Source organism: Hippopotamus amphibius, chromosome 4 (genome assembly GCF_030028045.1).
Source record: "Hippopotamus amphibius kiboko isolate mHipAmp2 chromosome 4, mHipAmp2.hap2, whole genome shotgun sequence".
Lineage (NCBI taxonomy): Eukaryota > Metazoa > Chordata > Mammalia > Artiodactyla > Hippopotamidae > Hippopotamus > Hippopotamus amphibius.
In genome coordinates this window covers 16,956,378-16,976,049 of record NC_080189.1, presented here as the reverse complement: position 1 = coordinate 16,976,049, position 19,672 = coordinate 16,956,378, and the positions used below count along the sequence as shown (strand labels likewise).

Below are 19,672 nucleotides of genomic sequence, written 5' to 3'. Positions count from 1 at the left end.
TTGCACTCACTCATCAAGTTACCTTGGAGTCCGTCTTTCTCAGAGATGCTCCTGCGTCCACCAGAAGCTGGCACACAGCCCGGTTCCGCTGGCAGGCTGCCTTGTGCAGTGCAGTCTCACCCCTAAATCAAAGATGAAATGGGAAAAGGGTTGGAGGCGGGAGTGGGGGTAGGGTAGAGGCAGCAGGGAGGGGAGTGAGGGTAGCATCCTGTTGCTGATGTTCTGTGCCTCTTGGCCGCTTTCCCTATCTGTAAGTGAGACCACGGCTGCAGGGCATGGCCAGGGGAGGTGGGGGGGGGGGCCTAAAAGTGCCTTGAGTCATTAAATAACCATAATATCGGACTCCAGCCTCTTTTTTTAAAGTGTTGGCTGGTTAAGTAGGCTGAGTGATTTTGTTTCAAATGACTTCTGTCTGATTTAAGTAATACTCAGTGGCACCATGAAATAGACCGGTGTGTGTGTGTAGATGTGTCTGAACAGTGTGGAGCCATTCTCTCCGTGTAGACAAGCGGGCAGAGCAGGAGCGACACTAGATGATGCACACACAGGAGCAGCCATGGAGAACCTCATCACAGTGCTCGGGAGGCCATCTGGCTCTGGGAGGAGTATCTCCTGGGAACTCAACTTCAGAGACCCAGGAGACACCCACTCTGCCATCTGTGCTGATTCCTTGTGAGTGGCAGGTGGAAGGGGAGGGACGGCCACAGAGGATACCTGGGAGGGATGGTAAGACTCTGGGAAATTTCAGCAACCAGAGCTGCCCCAGTTGGCAGCAGGCCTGAGGTCAGCCACTCAATATGGGGAACAGCCAAGGCAAAGTGACTATTTCCCCCACCCCTGACAAGCAGTACAGGGAGGAGGAGATTCCCATTCTATGTCTGAAATTGAAAAGACACTTAATGCCAAAGTGTTTTATGAAAAATCGAATGCAGTCCTTAGGCGAACTGGGGTGAGTGACAGCCTTGCCAATGGAATGTGTGGTACGTGGACAAGTTTTTTGTAGCAATGGACAGTTTCTCCCTGTCAGGGACTCATGCATGGCTAAACCCTTCCTACTTGTCCTCCTCCATACCTCCTTAGCCCCTCCCCACTCCATCCCATTCCACCCAGCCCATTCTTTATCCCTTCTCAAATTTCACTGACATTCTCTAGAGGCTCCATATGACTTCCAGGGTTAAATGTTTAGCCTTTCTTTGTTCCTGTTTGGGGAATAGTAGCTATTTTGCTGCCTAGGACTGAAAAAGTTGAAAACAAACATTATCAGTCTGGGGACCATCTGCAGAGCTGATGACTTTTCTTAAACAGGGTTCTTCTTCTGAAGCACAAAAATGTGAAATGGTTGGAGCTACTATGTTCTCTGTTCTCCACTGACTGTACATAACTTGTCCCATTCCAGACTCAGCAAAGAGAAACTGTTTTGCTACACAGAAAGGATGCCTTAGAGCTTAATTTTCTTATAAACCTCAGTTGAGAAAGAAAATGTGAGGGGTAATTAAGAGCTAAGTGCATTAATTTAGACTTCATAGTTCAACGTACACCAGTGCAGGAATTCCTCACTTGAAGGAAGCTCTAAATGATGACCAGCAACAGCTACGTGTGCAATCATCATGACAGGTGCCATCTATTATCTCATTTTTGATTCAGAAGACTAACCCTGCAGTTATAAATACAATTAAAAGCAGGCATCTTTTTCACTGACATTAAAATCGTCGAATGTATGCCCTAGAGGTGGCTTTCTTCTCCGAGATATGTCCTGAGAAGATAATCTAGACTATGTCATGAAAGGCAGCACTCACGTTTCACTGTCTGCCATATCCAGTAACTCGGAAGGTCCTAAAGAAGGAGAAAGGAAGATGTCCATCACACATAAGATCAAAAACCAACCATTAACAAAAAATGATCGTCACAAAATTAAAATGTCTTGAATAAGAAAGATCAAAAGCTGAATAAGAAAGAGTATTTGGTGACAGGGATTATAAAGAATACTTCCCCTCCAAAAGAGCAAGGATCCCTCTCCCTCCCCCTCATCAATCTCCCAATTCCCACCAGCCAGTATCTACAGAATGGGAGATACAAAAGAATGATATGGCCTCTGCTTTCAAGCAGCTTTCAAACTCGTTTAAAAAATAAAATTAGTTGGAATGGAATAAATGAAAAAGAATTAAGTGGCTACCTAGGGAGGAACGGGACAATCAGGTGAGCTTTAAAGACCATTTTTCATTTTCCAGCAGCAAGTTGTCCGGTATGAGGTCTCACGTAGTATAACATTAAAGCTACGAGAGACCGTATTATTAAGTGTCCTTTCTCTGACATAACATAGCAGGTTACATTAAGTCAAGATATTATCCAGTCAAATCTCTTTATGTTAGAAATAGGGTAAAATTCCATTTTTCATAAAATTTCCCTTCCAAAATCTGAAAGAAATGTTATACATAAAGATCAAAAGATTATAGATATTTCATCAGGAATTGAAATGTTCTGAGCTTGCATGTTCACAATTTCTCATTTGTTCACTAATTTATTCATTCAACCTGCAAACAGTGCTTGACGTGTCCACCTTTCCCCTTTCTGCACCACTGCTTTCCTCCCAACCCTTCCTGCAGTGCCTTACCTGCATGTATCAGCTGACACATTTTCTCCATAAAGCCCTCTATCACCCCACTCCTAATATTGCATTAAATGCCTTACCTTTGTATTCCCTCACTTTGTGTACTAACCCTATTCCCTATAATTGGGAGGGTAATATAATTAATCATCTAAATTGAGACTATCCCTGACAAGTAGGGATATATGGTCACCTTACTGATCATGACACTTGTCAAGCCATATTAAAATCACCTGCTATCTTGTCTCTCTCCACAGCTAGACTCTGGAAAACCCCCTGAAGTTGTGGCTGATGCCTTGTCCACCACTGTGTCCTTCCTTGGTGCCTGACATGGAGCCTAGTGCCAAGCAGAACCTTAAATGTTTGGTTGAATTAATGAATAAAAATGTTTGGAGGGGTCAAACACAGCTCTAGGTATTAAGCACTGTAAACTTTAGAAGTATGATCCTGGTGATTTACTCTCCATATTGGTGGATATCATTATCATTGAGCATTTATTTGTGTAACTACTTATTACATAGTTAGAAGAAAGGGAAGATGAGGTTAGGACTTTATGAAAGTCAGTGGTCAGATGCTGATGAAAGAAATTGAAGATGACACAAACAGATGGAAAGATATACTGTGCTCTTGGATTGGAAGAATCAATATTGTTAAAATGACTATACTACCCAAGGCAATCAACAAATTCAATGCAATCCTAATCAAATTACCAATGGCATTTTCCACAGAACTAGAACAAAAAAAATTTTAAATTTTATACAAACACAAGAGACCCAAAGAAATCTTGAGAAAGAAGAATGGAGCTGGAGGAATCAGGCTCCCTAACTTCAGACTATACTATAAAGTTGCAGTAATCAAAACAGTTTGGTACTGGCACAAAAACAGAACAATGGTACAGGACAGAAAGCCCAGAAACAAACCCACACACCTATGGTCAATTAATCTATGACAAAGGAGGCAAGAATATACAATGGAGAAAAGACAGTCTCTTCAATAAGTGGTGCTGGGGAAACTGGACAGACACACGTAAAAGCTTGAAATTAGAACATTCTCTAATACTATATACAAAAATAAACTCAAAATGGATCAAAGACCTAAATGTAAGAACAGATACTATAAAACTCCTAGAGGAAAACATAGAACACTCTGACATAAATTGCAGCAATATCTTTTTGTATCTGTCTCTCAGAGTAATGGAAATAAAAGCAAAAATAAACAAATGGGACCTGATTAAACTTAAAAGCTTTTGCACAGCAAAGGAAAGCACAAACAAAAGACATGAAAAGACAACCTCCAGAATGGGAGAAAATATTCACAAACAATGCGACTGACACCAGATTAATTTCCAAAATATACAAATAGCTCATATAGCTCAATATCAGAAAACAACCCAATCAAAAAATGGGCAGAAGATATAAGAAACAATTCTCCAAAGATGACATCCCAATGGCCAACAAGTACATGAAAAATTGCTCAACATCATCACTAATTATTGGAGAAATGCAAAGCAAAACTACAATGAGGTACCACCTCACTCTGGTCAGGGTGGCCATCATTAAAAAGTCTACAAATAACAAATGCTGGAGAGGTTATGGAGAAAAGGGAACCCTCCTACACTGTTGGTGGAAATGTAAACTGGTACAGCCACTATGGAGAACAGTATGGAGGTTCCTTAAAAAACTAAGAGTAACCATATGATCCTGCAATCCCATTCCTGGGCATATATGAGAGAAAACCATAATTTGAAAAGATACATGCAACCCAGTGTTCACAGCAGCACTATTTATAATAGCCAAGACATGGAAGCAACCTAAATGCCCATTGACAAATAGATGGATAAGGAAGATGTGGCATATCTATACAATGGAATATTAGCCATAAAAGAATGAAATAATGCCATTTGCAGCAACATGGATGGACCTAGAGATTAAGTGAAGTAAGTTAGACAGAGAAAGACAAATATCATATGATATCATTTAAATGTGGAATCTAAAAACACGATACACATGAACTTATTAACAAAACAGAAACAGACTCACAGACATAGAAAACAAACTTATGGTTACCAAAGGGGAAAGGAGGGTGGGAGGGATAAATTAGGAATTTGGGAGTAACCTGTACACACTACTATATATAAACAACAAAGACCTACTATATGGCACAGGAGACTATACTTAATATTTTATAATAACCTATATGGGAAAGGAATCTAAATATATATATATTATATATATATGTATAACTGAATCACTTCTCTGTACACTCGAAACTAACACAACATTGTAAATCAACTTTAACAAAAAAATAAAAGAAAAAGAAAGCAAGAAAAAAATGTTCTGTATACGGAACATAAAAAAATGAAATAATGCCATTTGCAGCAACATGGATGGACCCAGAGATTAAGTGAAGTAAACCAGACAGAGAAAGACAAATGTCACATGATATCACTTATATGTGGAACCTAAAAAAAAAAAAATACAAAATGAACTTACTTACAAAACAGAAATAGACCCACAGACACAGAAAACAAACTTACAGTTACCAGAGGGGAAATGGGGCAGGGAGGGATAAATTAGGAATTTGGGATTAACATATACACACTACTATACATAAAATAGATAACCAACGAGGGCCTACTGTATAGCACAGGAAACTCCACTCAATATACTGTAATACTGAAAAAGAACACACACACACACACATATATATGAACATATACATATAAAACTGAATCACTGTGCTGGATACCTGAAACTAACCCAACTATACTTCAATTGAAAAAAAGTCATTAGTCAGGGAGGAGGATGATGTTTACAATCCTCCTGGTCATCCAGGAGCTAAAGCACCAACTGCATCCCCTCTCTTCCCCATCCACTGGTCATCAAGGCCGGGTGACTCTTCTCTTGCAATGTCTGTCCTGTTTGTTGCTCCTGCTTGTCCTATTTGACAAATACACTTCCTAACAGGTCTCTGTCAGGAACGTAATTAGCATGCAGGACGGTTACTAAGAAAACATAAAAAAGATCTTACATCATCTAGATTTCCAGGTTTTAAATTCATCATATGTCCTGTGTCTTCCCCAGTATTTAAACACTGAAGTTCACAGTCTTTCACTTGGAACTACCCTTCCTCAACTTGTTTTCAAGGCTCCAAGTTTTTGCACAAGCTAAACTGGTAGCTGCACAATCACCCAAATATTTCTCGGGCTCCCCCAGCTCTGAGAGCTTGCTCCCTCCACTCCTGCTATCCAGAGCAGGATTTTCTACCCACACACCTAAACCTTACACATTCTTTAAAGACCAGTGTGTGACAAGGTCCTCTGAAAAGGCCACCTTTGACAGAGGAATCGACCCCATCTTTGAACTCCCATAACACTTACTGGAGTCCCCCCTTGTACTATGTATCTGTTTTTTGACTGTATCCCTTATCTCCCTAAATAAAGTATTCTACACCTTTTAAATGTAAGAACACTTGGATTATTTTTCATATCCTTCTAGCATGTTCCCTATTTCACAGGTTCAATGAGGATTTAACTCATTCATTTTTGTTCCTCAGTCCTGTGATTCTAAGGAAACGTGAAGGATAATCCCCTGCCGCACCGCTCATAAAGAAGTGCAAAGCAGGCCAGTGCAGTGAATAAGGAGAGGGTTCTGGAGCTGAACCTCCTTGATTCCAAATCCCAGCTCTATCTGCCACTCACTAGATCTTGGGCAAGTTCATTTTATTTCTCAGCCCCTTGATTGTCACACATGTGAGTCAGGATTAATAATAATGTTTATCTCGCAGGTGTGTTATGAGGTTTCATAAGTTAGTAAAAAAAAATGTGTGTAAACAGTAGCTGGGACACTACATGAAATGCCTAAAGTTTAGGTATAATTAAGTGTCCTACTCTCTGACATAACACAGCAGGTTACACTAAGTCAAGATATTGGAACATAAGTGAGGGAAGGAGATATAAGAGAGTGCCTTGGCTCCCACTTACATTTGAAGTGTTGATTCCAATTCTGTGTCCTGAGAACCAAGTCCTCCAGGCCTATTCAATCACTGATGAGGCATCCTCCACAAGGTCAGGAACACGAATGCCCACACTGCCCAATGGTCCTTTTAGAGAGCTCCTGTCACCTTCAGCAAAGCCATTCATTTTGAAAGGAATTCCATGAATGCAAGCAGCCTGGCCTCACCACCATCTGTTCCCATCGTTACTGATAACTGTGTAACCAAGCAGGACCCTGTGGGGTCTTCCTGGAACAGACCCCTCCCCCATATCCTCTACTGTAGCTCCTCTCTGAAGTAGCTAGACAATAGTACCTGATGCACACTTCCTGAGTTGTTTTACAGATGCTAAAACCACCACCAAATAGAAAAAGTTAACTCCTTGATGATGACGAGCTCCCAGACATACTGGTGGCTAAGGATTGATAGTATAGTATTAACCACAGTGACATTGCTCTGTTACCTCACCGTCAACCAATCAGAGAATTGTGCGTGCGCTGAGCATATACCCTGCAATGCTCCTCCCTCATCTGGCCTTTAAAAATACTTTGCTGAAAAAAAAAATTAAAAAAAATAAAAATACTTTGCTGAAACCCTTTAACAAGTTCAGGGTTTTGGGGCACAAGCCACCCATTCTCCTTGCTTGGCCCTGCAATAAACCTTTCCCTGCTCCAAACTCCGATGTTTCGGTTTGTTTGGCCTCACTGTGCATGGGGCACGAAAACTTGGTTCGATAACACTGCACAAATATTTAGGCAACAGGGGCCTTGTCTCACTTCCTCATTTCCTTAGCACTGTCACTTGGCCCTGTGGGAGCTGCACCCACAGTGGGTCCATGGACTTTGGGGTCCACGCCTCCATGCACTGAGAGGATGCTGAAGCATTTAATCTGTGCTAAAATGGCAAGGATTTGACACCCTGAAAGTGGGGCAAGGAAGAGAAAGAAGCTTGTTCCTCAAACTTCTGATAAAAATTGCTATAAATGAAGCCAACCCAGAAGGATTCCAGAACTGGTCATCTAATTGATGAGTCAGGCATGCCTGGAGCTGTTTATCATCTCCCCCTCCCCCTTTAATCCTCTACAGCTGACAGAGGTGAGAAAAAGAGGTGCTGACACTGAAACAAGATGCTTTGGCTCTTAATTAATATCCAAAGAAACTTCAGTTAAAGGTTTCAGGAATGGCTGTGGAAAGATGGACTTAATTAATTGATAGCAAAAAAGGGGCTGCAGAAGAGGAAAGGAGAAATGGAGTGAGTGTCAGATGGAGCCTGAGACAAGGCTGTGGTTTCCCTCCCTATTTGTGCCTTCAGTGACCTATTGGGAGCTGTTTTTAATAGTATATTGTGCTAATAGTGCCCTGTGCGGGTTAGAATCATAGGTGTAAGGTTTGGAGGTGGCGGCGTGGCCAGAGAAACAAAAGCAGTCAACAAAGACCACAGATATTTTCCTTTGAAAGAAAAATACATGTGAAAAAACAGCAACTATGATTTTTGGAAAAGTTCATTTTAGTCTCACTCATAAGGGAGAGAACAGGAGAAAGAAAACATAAAGATGATGGGATTCCTTCAATATATAACAATGGGGAGCATTTGGGTTTGGGCTTAGTTCGTATTTCATGTATACATATGCTCTCCTTGTGGATACCATGAAACCCCCCTAAGGAATCCGAAGGAATGCCATTAAATTGTCAGCATAGAGTTCCCAATTGTTCCCTGAATATGAAAGTAAGTCTTGGCTCTCTGTCCCTCCCAGAGTTTACTAAAATATCCACACTCCATCCCATAGCTGACCTGCACCAGAAAACAACTGCTGAATCTCTACCAAGGGGATATGGGTACAAATTTCTCCATGAAATGTTTCAGATGATGACCATTGTCCTTCTGTAGCCCTGTACCAGTTGTCACTAGAACCCTGCATATGATACTCATTTCAAACTATCCTGCACTGTGGTTGTTTATCCGTTTCCTTTCCCTTGATGGGTGTTAGGAATATGGAGGGCAGAGACCATATCTCATATCAGGGATGAGTTTCGGCAAGTCATCTAACTTTACTATGCTTCAGTTTTTACCACCTGTCAAATAGAGATGAGAACTTACCTTGTAGGGTTGTTGTAAGAATTCAATGTATGAATACACATAAAGCATTCAGAACAATAAAGATGAGCAGTGATTATTACGATACCATTTTCTTCAAAAGTGAAGGGGACAGAATTAATTTTTGAATGAATGAACGAATGAATGAATGAATGAAAGACATTTAAAAATCCACTTAGATCCTGGCCAATATACTTTTTCTCACAGATCCATAAATGGGATATAGATTTAAAAAAAAAAAAAAAAAGCTATGCTGTATGAGAAATGGTCTGAAAAATAAGGGAAAGAAAAATACATTGAGGGGAGATATACATCAGTATTCAGGTGAAGGCCAGGGAATTTGAAAAGAAGCAAAACTTCACAAATCTCTCAATATGAAAAAGTGAACAGCATGGTAAGTAGTCAAACCTTCCAAATTTCAAGTTTGCTACCCGATCAGTGCTCATCCCACAGGCTCTTCTACTGAACTGATGCAATTTTATCGTCAATGTTGCACTTGTATTATATATGATGTGTCTTTTGTCACATGCATCCTTGAATTTGCTTCCCACAACGAGGCATCCAAATCCCCTTGGCTATTCCTACCACCTCCCCGTGGCCTCTCTCTCTCTCTCTGGACCTCATTTCCCATTAGTCTCCCTGACGCTGCCAGCAGACCATTCCAAATCCTCCTCTGCCCCAAGACAAAAGCTGCACAGATGTGAGGAGAGCTGGCACTGGGAACTCTTAACAGCACCGTCCTCCTGTCCCAGCGGGATGGTGGTCGTTTCTCTCGGGGGAGGGGGGGGAGGGGGGGCAGAGGCAGGAAAAAAAACGGGGGGGGGTGTGAAAAAAGAAAAGAAAGACTGAAGGCAGAAAAAGAGGGAAGACAAAATAAGCCATTGAAATCAGAAAGGAAATGCATGAGTGAGATTTCTATCAGGAAACACGGTAGGGGGCGGAGGGATGCGAGCTGGGAGAATAAAAACAAAAGAGCAAAATGTGCCGGGTGGTAAAAGACTAAGACACCATAAAAGTCTCTCGGAGGGGTAAAACGAGGGAGGAGGGAGTGGGCAAAAATATGGTTGAAAGGAGTTGAAAAGCAGGGGCCACTGGGGGGGAGGGGGGCCTCTCAGCTGGACTCCCTCCGAATCCTCCTCTCTCCACCCAGTCCCTGTGGAATTCTTCAGCGCGCTCCCTCCTCCGTCCTCTTTTCATCCCTCCCAATGCCTAAATTCCAGTTTTTCATAAAGGAAAGCAGCATGTTGTGTATTTGAGAGAAGAAGTCCTAAAGAAGATGCGGGAAGAGAAAAATTCAAGCCTCCTGTGGCTTTTCAGAAATAACCACAAGTCCCATGGCCCCCAGCCCCTCTGCCTGGATTTAAAAGAGCCCTGAGAAGAGAACTTCATTGCTGAATGTGGTGTCTGGGAGAATGAGTCATCTCTCACGACTCCCGTTCAGGGGCCGTCCTCCCGATTGCGGACCCCACAGCTCAGCGTCAATAATCGGTGAAGAAGAGGGCAAAGCAGAGGGGAGAGAGGGGCTCCCTGGAGTAAGGATGCAGAAAGCAAACAAGTCATATCAGTCATGCGCCTTGAAAAGGGCCCACTGATTTCTCAGGACCCTTGTCATTAAAGGCATCTCTACAGGCAGGTCTTTGAACCCTTTTTAGGATTTATATAATATGAAGCCACAGGACAGACTTTTTAAAAAAAATTTAAAAAACTAAAACGTCAAGCGGTTTGCAACAATTGAGATTGTTAGGAGGGGTATCTCTTGATCTTTGGCACAGTAGGAAATTTGTATTCATTTATTTTTTTATTTGCATGAATTCAAATTGATCAGACCCACCCACTGCAAATCTAATGCTACTTTATAAACAAGGATGCCATAGCCTGCTAGAAATCCCCGAATCCCAGCCTCACAGAGGCATCTTGGCCAAGGCTATTTTCCATCAGATAGGGGAATTTCAGAGTCATCATCATCATTAAATTAGGCAAGACTATTCACTGAGCAGAGATCACATTAAGAAGGTGATTACAGAGTAGAGAAAGGGTCATGTTTTCTGTGTACGTGTCCTTGACTTCAAGAACACAATAATTTAAAGGGGTTTCTGTAATTTAAATGAGATGAATAGTTCTGCAAAGATAGTTTTCAATTCCAACTGCACAGGTTTATAAAATTATATCAGCAACTAAAGATATTAAAACAAACAACAACAGAAATGGTTGAGCCAAAGTGCTTAGCTCTTAAGGAACGTGGAGAATTAGGCTGACAGTGTCAAAAGATTTTACATCCATGTTCCTGAGAAACTAGAAATAATGAGGTTGATGTTAAGAATGAAATTGACCATGCCTATCAGGTTGATAAATACTAATTTTAATAAGAATCAACTGCAATTCAGTTTCTATTATTTGACTGTAGAATTAAAAGGTTAAAAATTGCCAACCATCACTATACAGTGATCCTTGGACTGTAGATCATAGTAAGATTTTTTTTTTTTTAAACAGAAGAGATGGGTTTTGCTTCACGGTCTCCAGTCTTTCCCCCGTGTATCTACTGGCCAATTAGACATTGTGGTGAGGCAGACCCAGTGACCACAGTCTGCCTGTGGGTGAAGTTGAGGTGATTACAAGAATCCCAAGTGTTTTCTCATTAGTATAAATATTAAACCAACTAATTCACAAAAGCGAAGCAAAAAAATTAGAAAAATAAGCTCCCCTCTACCCCAGTTACTAACAAATTCCGTGTGTCCTTCAGTTTTGACACAGAGAGCTATATCACATGATTCACTCTTTTGCAAAAAGACACCTGGGATCGAAAAGAATCTAGTTTAGAATTGGAATGTCAGGCTTTGGTCAAAGCACTAAGATTTGCCAGCTGGATTTCATGCCAGAAAAACTGTGTGTGTACTGATCTATAGCTGACGTTAGAAACTCCAAGCCTTGTAAGTTTGAGTTACAGGGGCTTTTAAACACCGTCTTGTTTGAGGCAGTGGAAAGAGAAGTGGAGGAGGGGCAGGGTGTGAAAATCCATGGTGTTAGAGTAATATTATCTCAGGCCTCACCATTCAAGCCCCTGCGGAGACCCAGCTGAAAAGAGGATTTTTGTTTTTGTTTTTAGTGTGATTATGTCCCAAATATTGCACGGAATATACTTATGCTTAAAAGTTATTGTTGTCTTGTACTTTTATCTGCTAAATCTTGCAGCCCTAGCTTAGAACCCTGAACCAAAAGAAAATAAAAATGCAGAGCTCCAGGGAATTCCAAGTGAGTCAGTAGTTCAGGACATTGAGAAGGGAGGATCATCATTTTCCCATGAAGAAGACAGAGTAAGGGAGGGGCATAGATTAAATACGGCCATTAATTCTGAAGCAGAGGGGTCTATTTCCCCACCCCTTGAGTTGGGGCTGGCTCTGTGATTTGCTTTAGCTGGCAGAATGCCACAGAGGTGAGACAGACTTCCCCAGCCTGGCCTCAGAATGTCTGGAAGCTTCCATCCTCACCCTCCTGGAGCCCGAGGACCAGCATGCTGTGAAGAAGTCTGGAATGAAAGTCCAGGTGAAGAGAAAGGCTCAGGTGTCCCAAGCATTCCAGCTGCGAACCCCACCTTAAATATAGACTCAGTCAAAACGGCAGCTCCCTGCAGCCTCACAGGTAAGACCAAGTGAGATACCAGCAGATCACTGATGCAGAGAGGACCCTAGTACCAGGGAGGGGAATGCTTGTGCGAGGTCAAGAGGGGAGAAGAGAACATTCCCAAGTTGTCTCATCACTCAAATAGACAGCCCGTGTCTCCCCTAACTCTAGAGCAGCATGTGGGTACTGAACAGCCTAAGGTATGTGGGCAAACATTCAATCTCATCAGGTAAAGGGCAAAGTAGGAGGGAAGGATTGAGAATAATCAAAACAACAGCCACCAGGAGTACCTGAGTCTGAGCAAAGGCAAACAAAGTGACAGCGTATACCTAAAGTTCACCTGAGCTTTGTACAGTGGAAATACTGAGAAATAACCATGGAAGCTGTGTGACCTTTACGCACTCTCTGTGGGGCTAGGTTCTAATGTTTGGTTCTGCCTGTCACCAGGTTGTGGAAGAGTCACTATAGGCAAGGGAAAGCGCCCGTGATGTGTGTGTGCGTAGGTGGGGGAGGGAGGGAGGTAAGCAGAATCTATGTCACCATTGCTTTTGCAAGTCTTGCCCAAAGAGAAATGCTGTAATTGCTCGGGGCAGATGGTCAGGGGAATAGAAGACAGAATACGCACACCCCAGACACAGCCTCAGAAATGTATCTAGGCTCTCCTGGGCAGACAGGCTTGGGATTATCCAACCAAGCCCACCAGGGGGAAAGAAAGCCTCTAAAGGCGACCATCCTACTTTCACACCCTCTCCTTTTCCTAAACCACTCTTTCCACCATAATTCAGGCCGAGAGTTCAAGCAAACTCTCCATGGTGAGAAGGTACTGAAGACAAAGCAAGGTGAGTCTAATGTGACTGACGGTTTAATACTTACCTTACAAGGTCCTTGTAAAGATTAAACGATAGGATGTGTTCAGTGTAAGCACATGGCATATAACCTGTGCTTGAGAAATGGTGGCTCTGTTATCCATTTGTGGCTTAACAATAGGACTTAAGGCATCTATATACAACTGCTTTAAATTTAATGAGGCACATGGTTATATATATTTTTGGCCTGCAATTGCTTGATAACAGTGACTGTATTTTATTTGCGTGTGTGCTGGTCTATAACAGGTAGTTTCTATGAAGGACACCACAAATATTTGATGAATGAATGAATGGAACAAGACATGTTTGCTGAATTGAATAAAAAGAGGAACAAAAAGGAACGTGAATCCGACATAGAAAACAAACTTATGGTTACCAACGAGGAAGGGGCAGGGGTGGGATGAATCGGTATATAAAAGAGGTAAACAATAAGGACTTGCTGTATCGCACAGGGAACTATACTCAGTATCTTGTAATAACCTACAATAGACAGGAATCTGAAAAAGAATAGATGTGTTTATATGTATAACTGAATCACTTTGCTGTACACCTGAAACTAACACACTGTAAATCAACGATACTCCAATTTAAAAAATCTGAATGTGTATCTGTACTAATATGCTTACCATTTACAACCTAAATATGGATACAATGAGGGTAGGCCACAGGCGCAGTGCTAGGGCTCACAGGAAACCTCCCGGGATCTCTGTGTACCCGTACTCAGCAGAGCTAGAGTCTCCTCAAAAATGGCCAAGCCAGGGAGATTTTTCCCTCTTCTTTCCTAGTTTTCAGTCCTAGAAACACTATAAACATGGGAAACTGAAAATATGGTCAAGATTTGATATTCCTCTCATGTGTTTGTGCCTCTAAACAGCTATCAGAGGTAGATGCTAAAAGTACAGGATCTAACACCAAATTACAAACCCAGTTAAGACACCGTCCAGGAGGTGAACGTGGCCTGCCACAGAGGACACGAGAGTACCAGACGTTTTCAAAGAGAATAAAGTGTGACTTGAGTTGAAAAGGTGAATGAGATTCAAACAGCAAAACAAGGGTGGGGGTGGGGGGTGGGGACTAGAGAGATGAAAAAAAACAAAACAAAACCAGGTTCATTACTCCTCAGAATGATCAGCTATGAATGTGGATTAGGTACCTGGTCCCAACTAGTTAACTTTCCAAACATAAAAGCTCTTCCCAGAACAATAAAGCACATTGTGCCAAGGCCACATTTGGTTTTGTCTTTTAGTTTTTAATTAATCAGCCCCCAAATACCCTGCAAAGGGTATGGAGATATATATATATATATATATATATATATATATATATATGATATATATATATATGATATGGAAATTATTTCTATTAATGGCTTGGTTAAGGTGACCTACATGTGTAAGGCATCTGGAATCCCAGTTCCCTCGAATAAGCAATGAGAGTCAGCTAAAGTTGGAGAACATTTCCATCATTCTGAGGACGGCCTGGATGAAAGTCAACTTAGAACATTCAGTCTACTTCATGGATAAGCGATTCTCAGTTGGCTGTCTACTCACCATGGTCAAGGATATATTTCACAATCTCCCCATTGCCGGTTTTAGCTGCGTAGTGAAGGAGTGAGCAGTGGTCTGGTCCCTGAATGAGCAGGCTGCCTCCATTCTTATAGCTTTCTATTAGCTGAAAAAGAGACACAGGAGAAGCAGCTCAGGCAGAGTCCGGAACAAGGGAAACAGCCCACCGGTGATAAAATAAAAGTAATGTAGCAAACCACAAATGTCTCCAGCCTCAGAGGACACAGACAAAAGTCAAAGAGATGAAGTACCCATTCCCGGGTTGCGTTATCACTCAAATAGATGGCCAGTGTCTCAGCCAACTCCGGAGAGGGTTATGTGGGTACTAAACAGCCTAAGGAAATGGAAACATGCTAAATTACTTGTTCCTTTTCTGGGTTTTTTTTTGGTCTTTTTATTTTCTGGGAACTGGCCTCTGTCTCAAGGGAGTAAAAGGTGGAGAGGAGAATAAAAGCTTCCCTAGCATTCCCTTGAGTGAAAGAACAGTTAAGTCAACAGGTAGGAACAGCTGGATGTCTGGTAGCTAAGCTTCTTCCCCGTCCTTTAGTTTCTTCTTCAATCTCTAATGAACCTAGCTCCCGAGTACAGAAGCTGCTTCCCATTTTCCAGCATGAGCTCATGGCACACATGCACATGGCAGGCACACGCAACACCTGTGGATGGCCCCCTCCTTCATCCAGATCTGCAGCCCAACCTGCCTGCCTTCTGTTAACCACTCATCTAGGCTTGAGATGACCCATGGGATGAGAACCAAAAGGGTTCAGAGATTGCATTAGTAGAAACCTAAAAGGCTTCAAACATGAGAACAGGCTGGTAAAAAACAGATTTTGCAGCCTGAGAATTAGGGGGCTAAACGAGGACATGGTCTAAGTTTGTGAAATACTGAACGTTATAGAAAGTGTAGATAGGTCTCCGTTCTCTAAACTGCAGCATATCAGAACAAGAAGAGCCTTCTTGGAGCTTCTAAAAGGTAGTTTTAGGACAAATAAGAATCGAATAATCCAGCAGGTGACACGCGAAAGGAATGTGTCTTCCACCAAGAAGTTAGACGGCACAGCATTATAAAAAAAATCAGACAACTCACAAGGTCAAAGAGAGTAAAGTCACAGTTCACGCATTCACTCGGATACAACCACAGAACTGCCATGTGCCAGATACCAGGGAGACAAAGATGAGTATGATTCGGCCACTGGCCTCCAAGACCTTGCCGTCCATGGGGGAGACAGATGTGTAAAGAATCGCATGGAGATGGAGAGGAACACGACCAGGGTAGCACGGGGCACTAGGAGAGCACAAAGTAGGGGGTGGAAAAAAGTCAGGAAAGACTTCCTAGGAGATCGATCAAAAAGGAGTAGCTGAATGGAAGTAAGGAATATATGGGGTTTTCATGCCTACACTGCGAAGCAAAGGAACAGGAAGAAGTAGCTAATTGTCCTCCATGAAAATCTAAGAGAATTCTGTTCTGTGCAACTGTATTGTCTCACAATGACACTTCCATTCTTTGTGGGCAGATCCACAAAGGATTTGGGCTCAATAGAGTCACAGGGACCACATATATCAGCTGCCTTGATTCTACCTTACTGTGGTGTTTACAGACACTGTCAATGCTAAGTTAGTCCACAGGCATTTTATGCAGCCCAGTGTATAGGAGCCCCTCATGACAGCCTTCACACTGGAACGATCCTGGGTCTTCTGTTCTCCGCTCACTGGTGCCCTGCTCCCGCCCCAAGCTCTCCACCCAACCTCTCTATCTCTCCCCACTCCTTCCTCTCTCTCTCTCTCTCTCTCTCTCACACACACACACACAGTTTAATATTCAATATTTATTATACTTTTTACATGGCATAGAGAAATGAAAGAAGATAGAGAAGAAAGGGGGGGAAAGTACTTGGGAAGGAAAAGACAGAAAAAGAAAGAAAAGAGTGAAAGAGAAAAACCCTAAGCCTTTATATTTCACCTTTCAGTAAATAAGGTGTTATTAAGTCACTTCTTAGTCATTTAGGAAATAATTATAACAGAGAATGAAATAAGAGAACCAGCTGAATACAGTGATTTCCTCTCTCTCAAGTAATTCTCTATTAAGTACCAAAAAAGTATGGTAAGAAGCCCTGGCACCTGGAAAATCTGTTGCCTAGGCTAAAAGTATATATAAAATAAAATGAAAAAGTTTCAAATGTACAACAGTTTGCAAAATTTTCTGGTTTCAAAGGTCTGCAAGGGCAGGGATCAGGTCATAACTCACGCCTCTCTTTCCCACAGAATTTACTGTAAGGCCTTGCAGGGAATATAGGATAGTACTGGTTTAATCCACTGCTGGGAAGTGGCACTGAACTCAAAGGTATACACGCCACTTAGAGAGCACCTTCCTCCTGTGGATAACAATTCCTGATAACACTATGGTCTGGACAGTGGCACAGGCACATTCCCAGGATTATGTGTCTAAAGATGGCAGTTTATCAAGATGTTGGCAACCTTCTCATCATTTGTTTTCTGCTAGTAACCTGTTAAAAATGTAGCGCAGAGATTTCTCAGTTTATTCAACAGATGTGCTTCAGGAGAAGTTGAATACAAGGGCACTGCTTCTCGGCTTTCTTTTAAGGCTTCTGGTTTCTCAATATGCGATGACACTGTACTCCACGAGTAAGGTAGAGCCTGCGCCTGGGGCAGTTCCTGATGTTACAGAGCAGATCAACGCCCATGTGGGTTATACAGGGATATATGGGCAGTCTAAGTCCTGATGCCTGAAAATAACTTGGGGCCAAATATAGCTTTTAGGGTATTCATAGACGATATTATGCTTTATAAGAAACACTTGCCTCCCCACTAAGTTGAGCTATTAAAGAAACACAGATTAACATTATATTAAATAGCTATCATTTTAGAGTCCCTTCTATGTAATAGGAACAGTCTTAAGAGCTTTACGTGAATATTACATTCAATCCTCACAATAAAGCAAAGAGAGGGGCAATGTGATTCCATTTCACAGATGAAGAAACTGAGGCACAGAGAGAATTAGGTAATTACACAAAGTCACATATGTAGTGAATGACAGAGTCAAGATATGAACCCAGGCAGTCTGACTTCAGAATTCGCATTCAATCTAGAAGCAAGAAGTGACCACCTCCTTCCCTCTGAACTAAATTCGCCAGAAAACATAAGCACAAATCAAAATATTTAAGGTGGATCAGAATATCTTCTTCTGATTAACTGTGATCCCCAAAGTTATTCGAAACTGTAATAATGTTGCAAGATGTAGGCTTTTGCCTAGAGAATGTATTTTGGGGTATTGTCCAGGTTATTCTTACAGATGCATTCATTTAAAGACCTGTCTAAAAAGAAATCTTTAAACTTCGAATTTCAGCTTCCAGAGAGCAGGCATCCTGAGTGCTGTGAGCATTGGCTCCTGGGGACACGCATCAGTTGTATCTAGTCAAGGCAAGTAGCATAGTGCCTTTGCATAGACCATGTGCTGTTAGGAGATGTAGAGATGCTGTGAAGACTCTTCTCACCCTCTCTATTCAATTCTCAAAAAGAGCATCCTTCCTTGTTCTACCCAGCTAGCACCACAGGGATGAGAAACGATATACGGGATCATGAAAATTTGGTGAGAAATGGTATTGATTTAAAGTTCTTAAAGAATCACCAAAAGTTCTAGTAGGAAGATATCTTACCTTCATAAGATCACCAGCTATTACTGCCTGCAAAATTGCTGTGAAAGACAAAAGAGAGATGTCCCATTAGTAGAAGACCCTCTCATTAAAATATTATAAAGGGCGGGATCCCTATTTTGGAGACACAGTCTACATTTGGGGCAGGGACCAGGGGAAGAGAAGCATGCCAAAGGTTGAATCTGGGAACACACTAAGGCCTTCTCTCTAGTCCTTCCCTGCCTGGGCACTCAGCTCATACGTCATTATAGAGCCTACCTGAGCCCCCTCCAGCCCTGGTGCAGTCAAGAGAACATGAAATTTAGAACCACACATATTGGATTCAAATCTTAGCTCTGAGCCTTACAGGCTGTGGAATCCTGCGCAAGTTATTTAACCCCTCTGAGCCTCGGTTTCCACATCTGTAAAACGGCAAGTCTCAATTGTATAGGATCCTTGAAAGGATTAATTAAATCATATGAATGTTCTTAACTCATCCACTGATGCAAAGTAAGTGTCTAATCATGATTGTTTTGGGTCCCTTCTTTCTAGTTCCCTCTACTCTGTCCTTTTGGGGTTCAAAAATCACGTCATTTTGTTTGTGTGTTTTATAATTATAAATAAATACCTACTGCTATGGAAAGAAGGACTAGAGACGGTAAAGAAGAAACACGTTTCAATTATGTTTTGAAGAAAATAACCAGATATGTAGCATAAAAGTTATGAGTGATTCTTATAGGAAGATTTCTAAAAGTCCTAGGTAACCTAAACAAATTATAAGACTTTGTAGCCAAGGGGAAAAAATATAAGTACTTGTGCATGTCAAGGGGGGTGTAGAAGAGGAATGAGAAAATGTAACTGATAAAAGGGAGAAAGAATATATGAGTGTCTAATGACAATTATGGTTCCTAAAGGGAACGTGTATTAGGTCAAAAATGGCCCCTTTAGAAAAATACTTAGATTCTAAAACTGCTCAAAAAAAAAAAAAAAAAGGATTATTTTAAGGCTTTAAAGTCACCAAAATAATTAGAAGATTTTAAATTTATTTTTCAAAGTGTCATTTTGTTCTTCTTGTTTCAGAGTCTCTTATACAGAGTTAGCTAAAAATGTAGTATCATGTATCAAAGTACAAGAAGCCCTTGACGGTCACTGAACAAAGCCCTTGAAGCTTTTATAATGAGCAGTCACGAGCCCTGGGAGACCACAGGCAAAGGACCACAGGCATGTTAAACTCGTTCACTGGCCCAGGGCTGAGTGCCTTCCCTCTGACCAAAGCAGAAGCCT

General features: G+C 41.6%; 1 protein-coding gene and 1 long non-coding RNA gene across 3 annotated transcripts in view; one reads left to right on the top strand and one right to left on the bottom strand.

Annotated features, from left to right (window-relative positions):
* The window catches only part of LOC130852393 (uncharacterized), a 46,857-nt gene extending 42,807 nt beyond the window's left edge, over positions 1-4,050 (top strand). Inside the window, exon 3 of the long non-coding RNA XR_009053342.1 lies at positions 2,863-4,050. This is a non-coding gene — a long non-coding RNA (uncharacterized LOC130852393). The remainder of the gene's footprint in view (positions 1-2,862) is intronic.
* DGKI (diacylglycerol kinase iota) overlaps positions 1-19,672 on the bottom strand; it is a 456,175-nt gene that overhangs the window by 3,935 nt on the left and 432,568 nt on the right. For both annotated transcript variants that reach the window (XM_057733401.1, XM_057733402.1), the window contains 4 exons: positions 18,413-18,450; positions 14,727-14,847; positions 1,797-1,833; positions 23-122 (listed from right to left, as the gene is read on the bottom strand). In XM_057733401.1, coding sequence (XP_057589384.1) covers positions 23-122; positions 1,797-1,833; positions 14,727-14,847; positions 18,413-18,450 — 296 coding nt within the window. The remainder of the gene's footprint in view (positions 1-22; positions 123-1,796; positions 1,834-14,726; positions 14,848-18,412; positions 18,451-19,672) is intronic.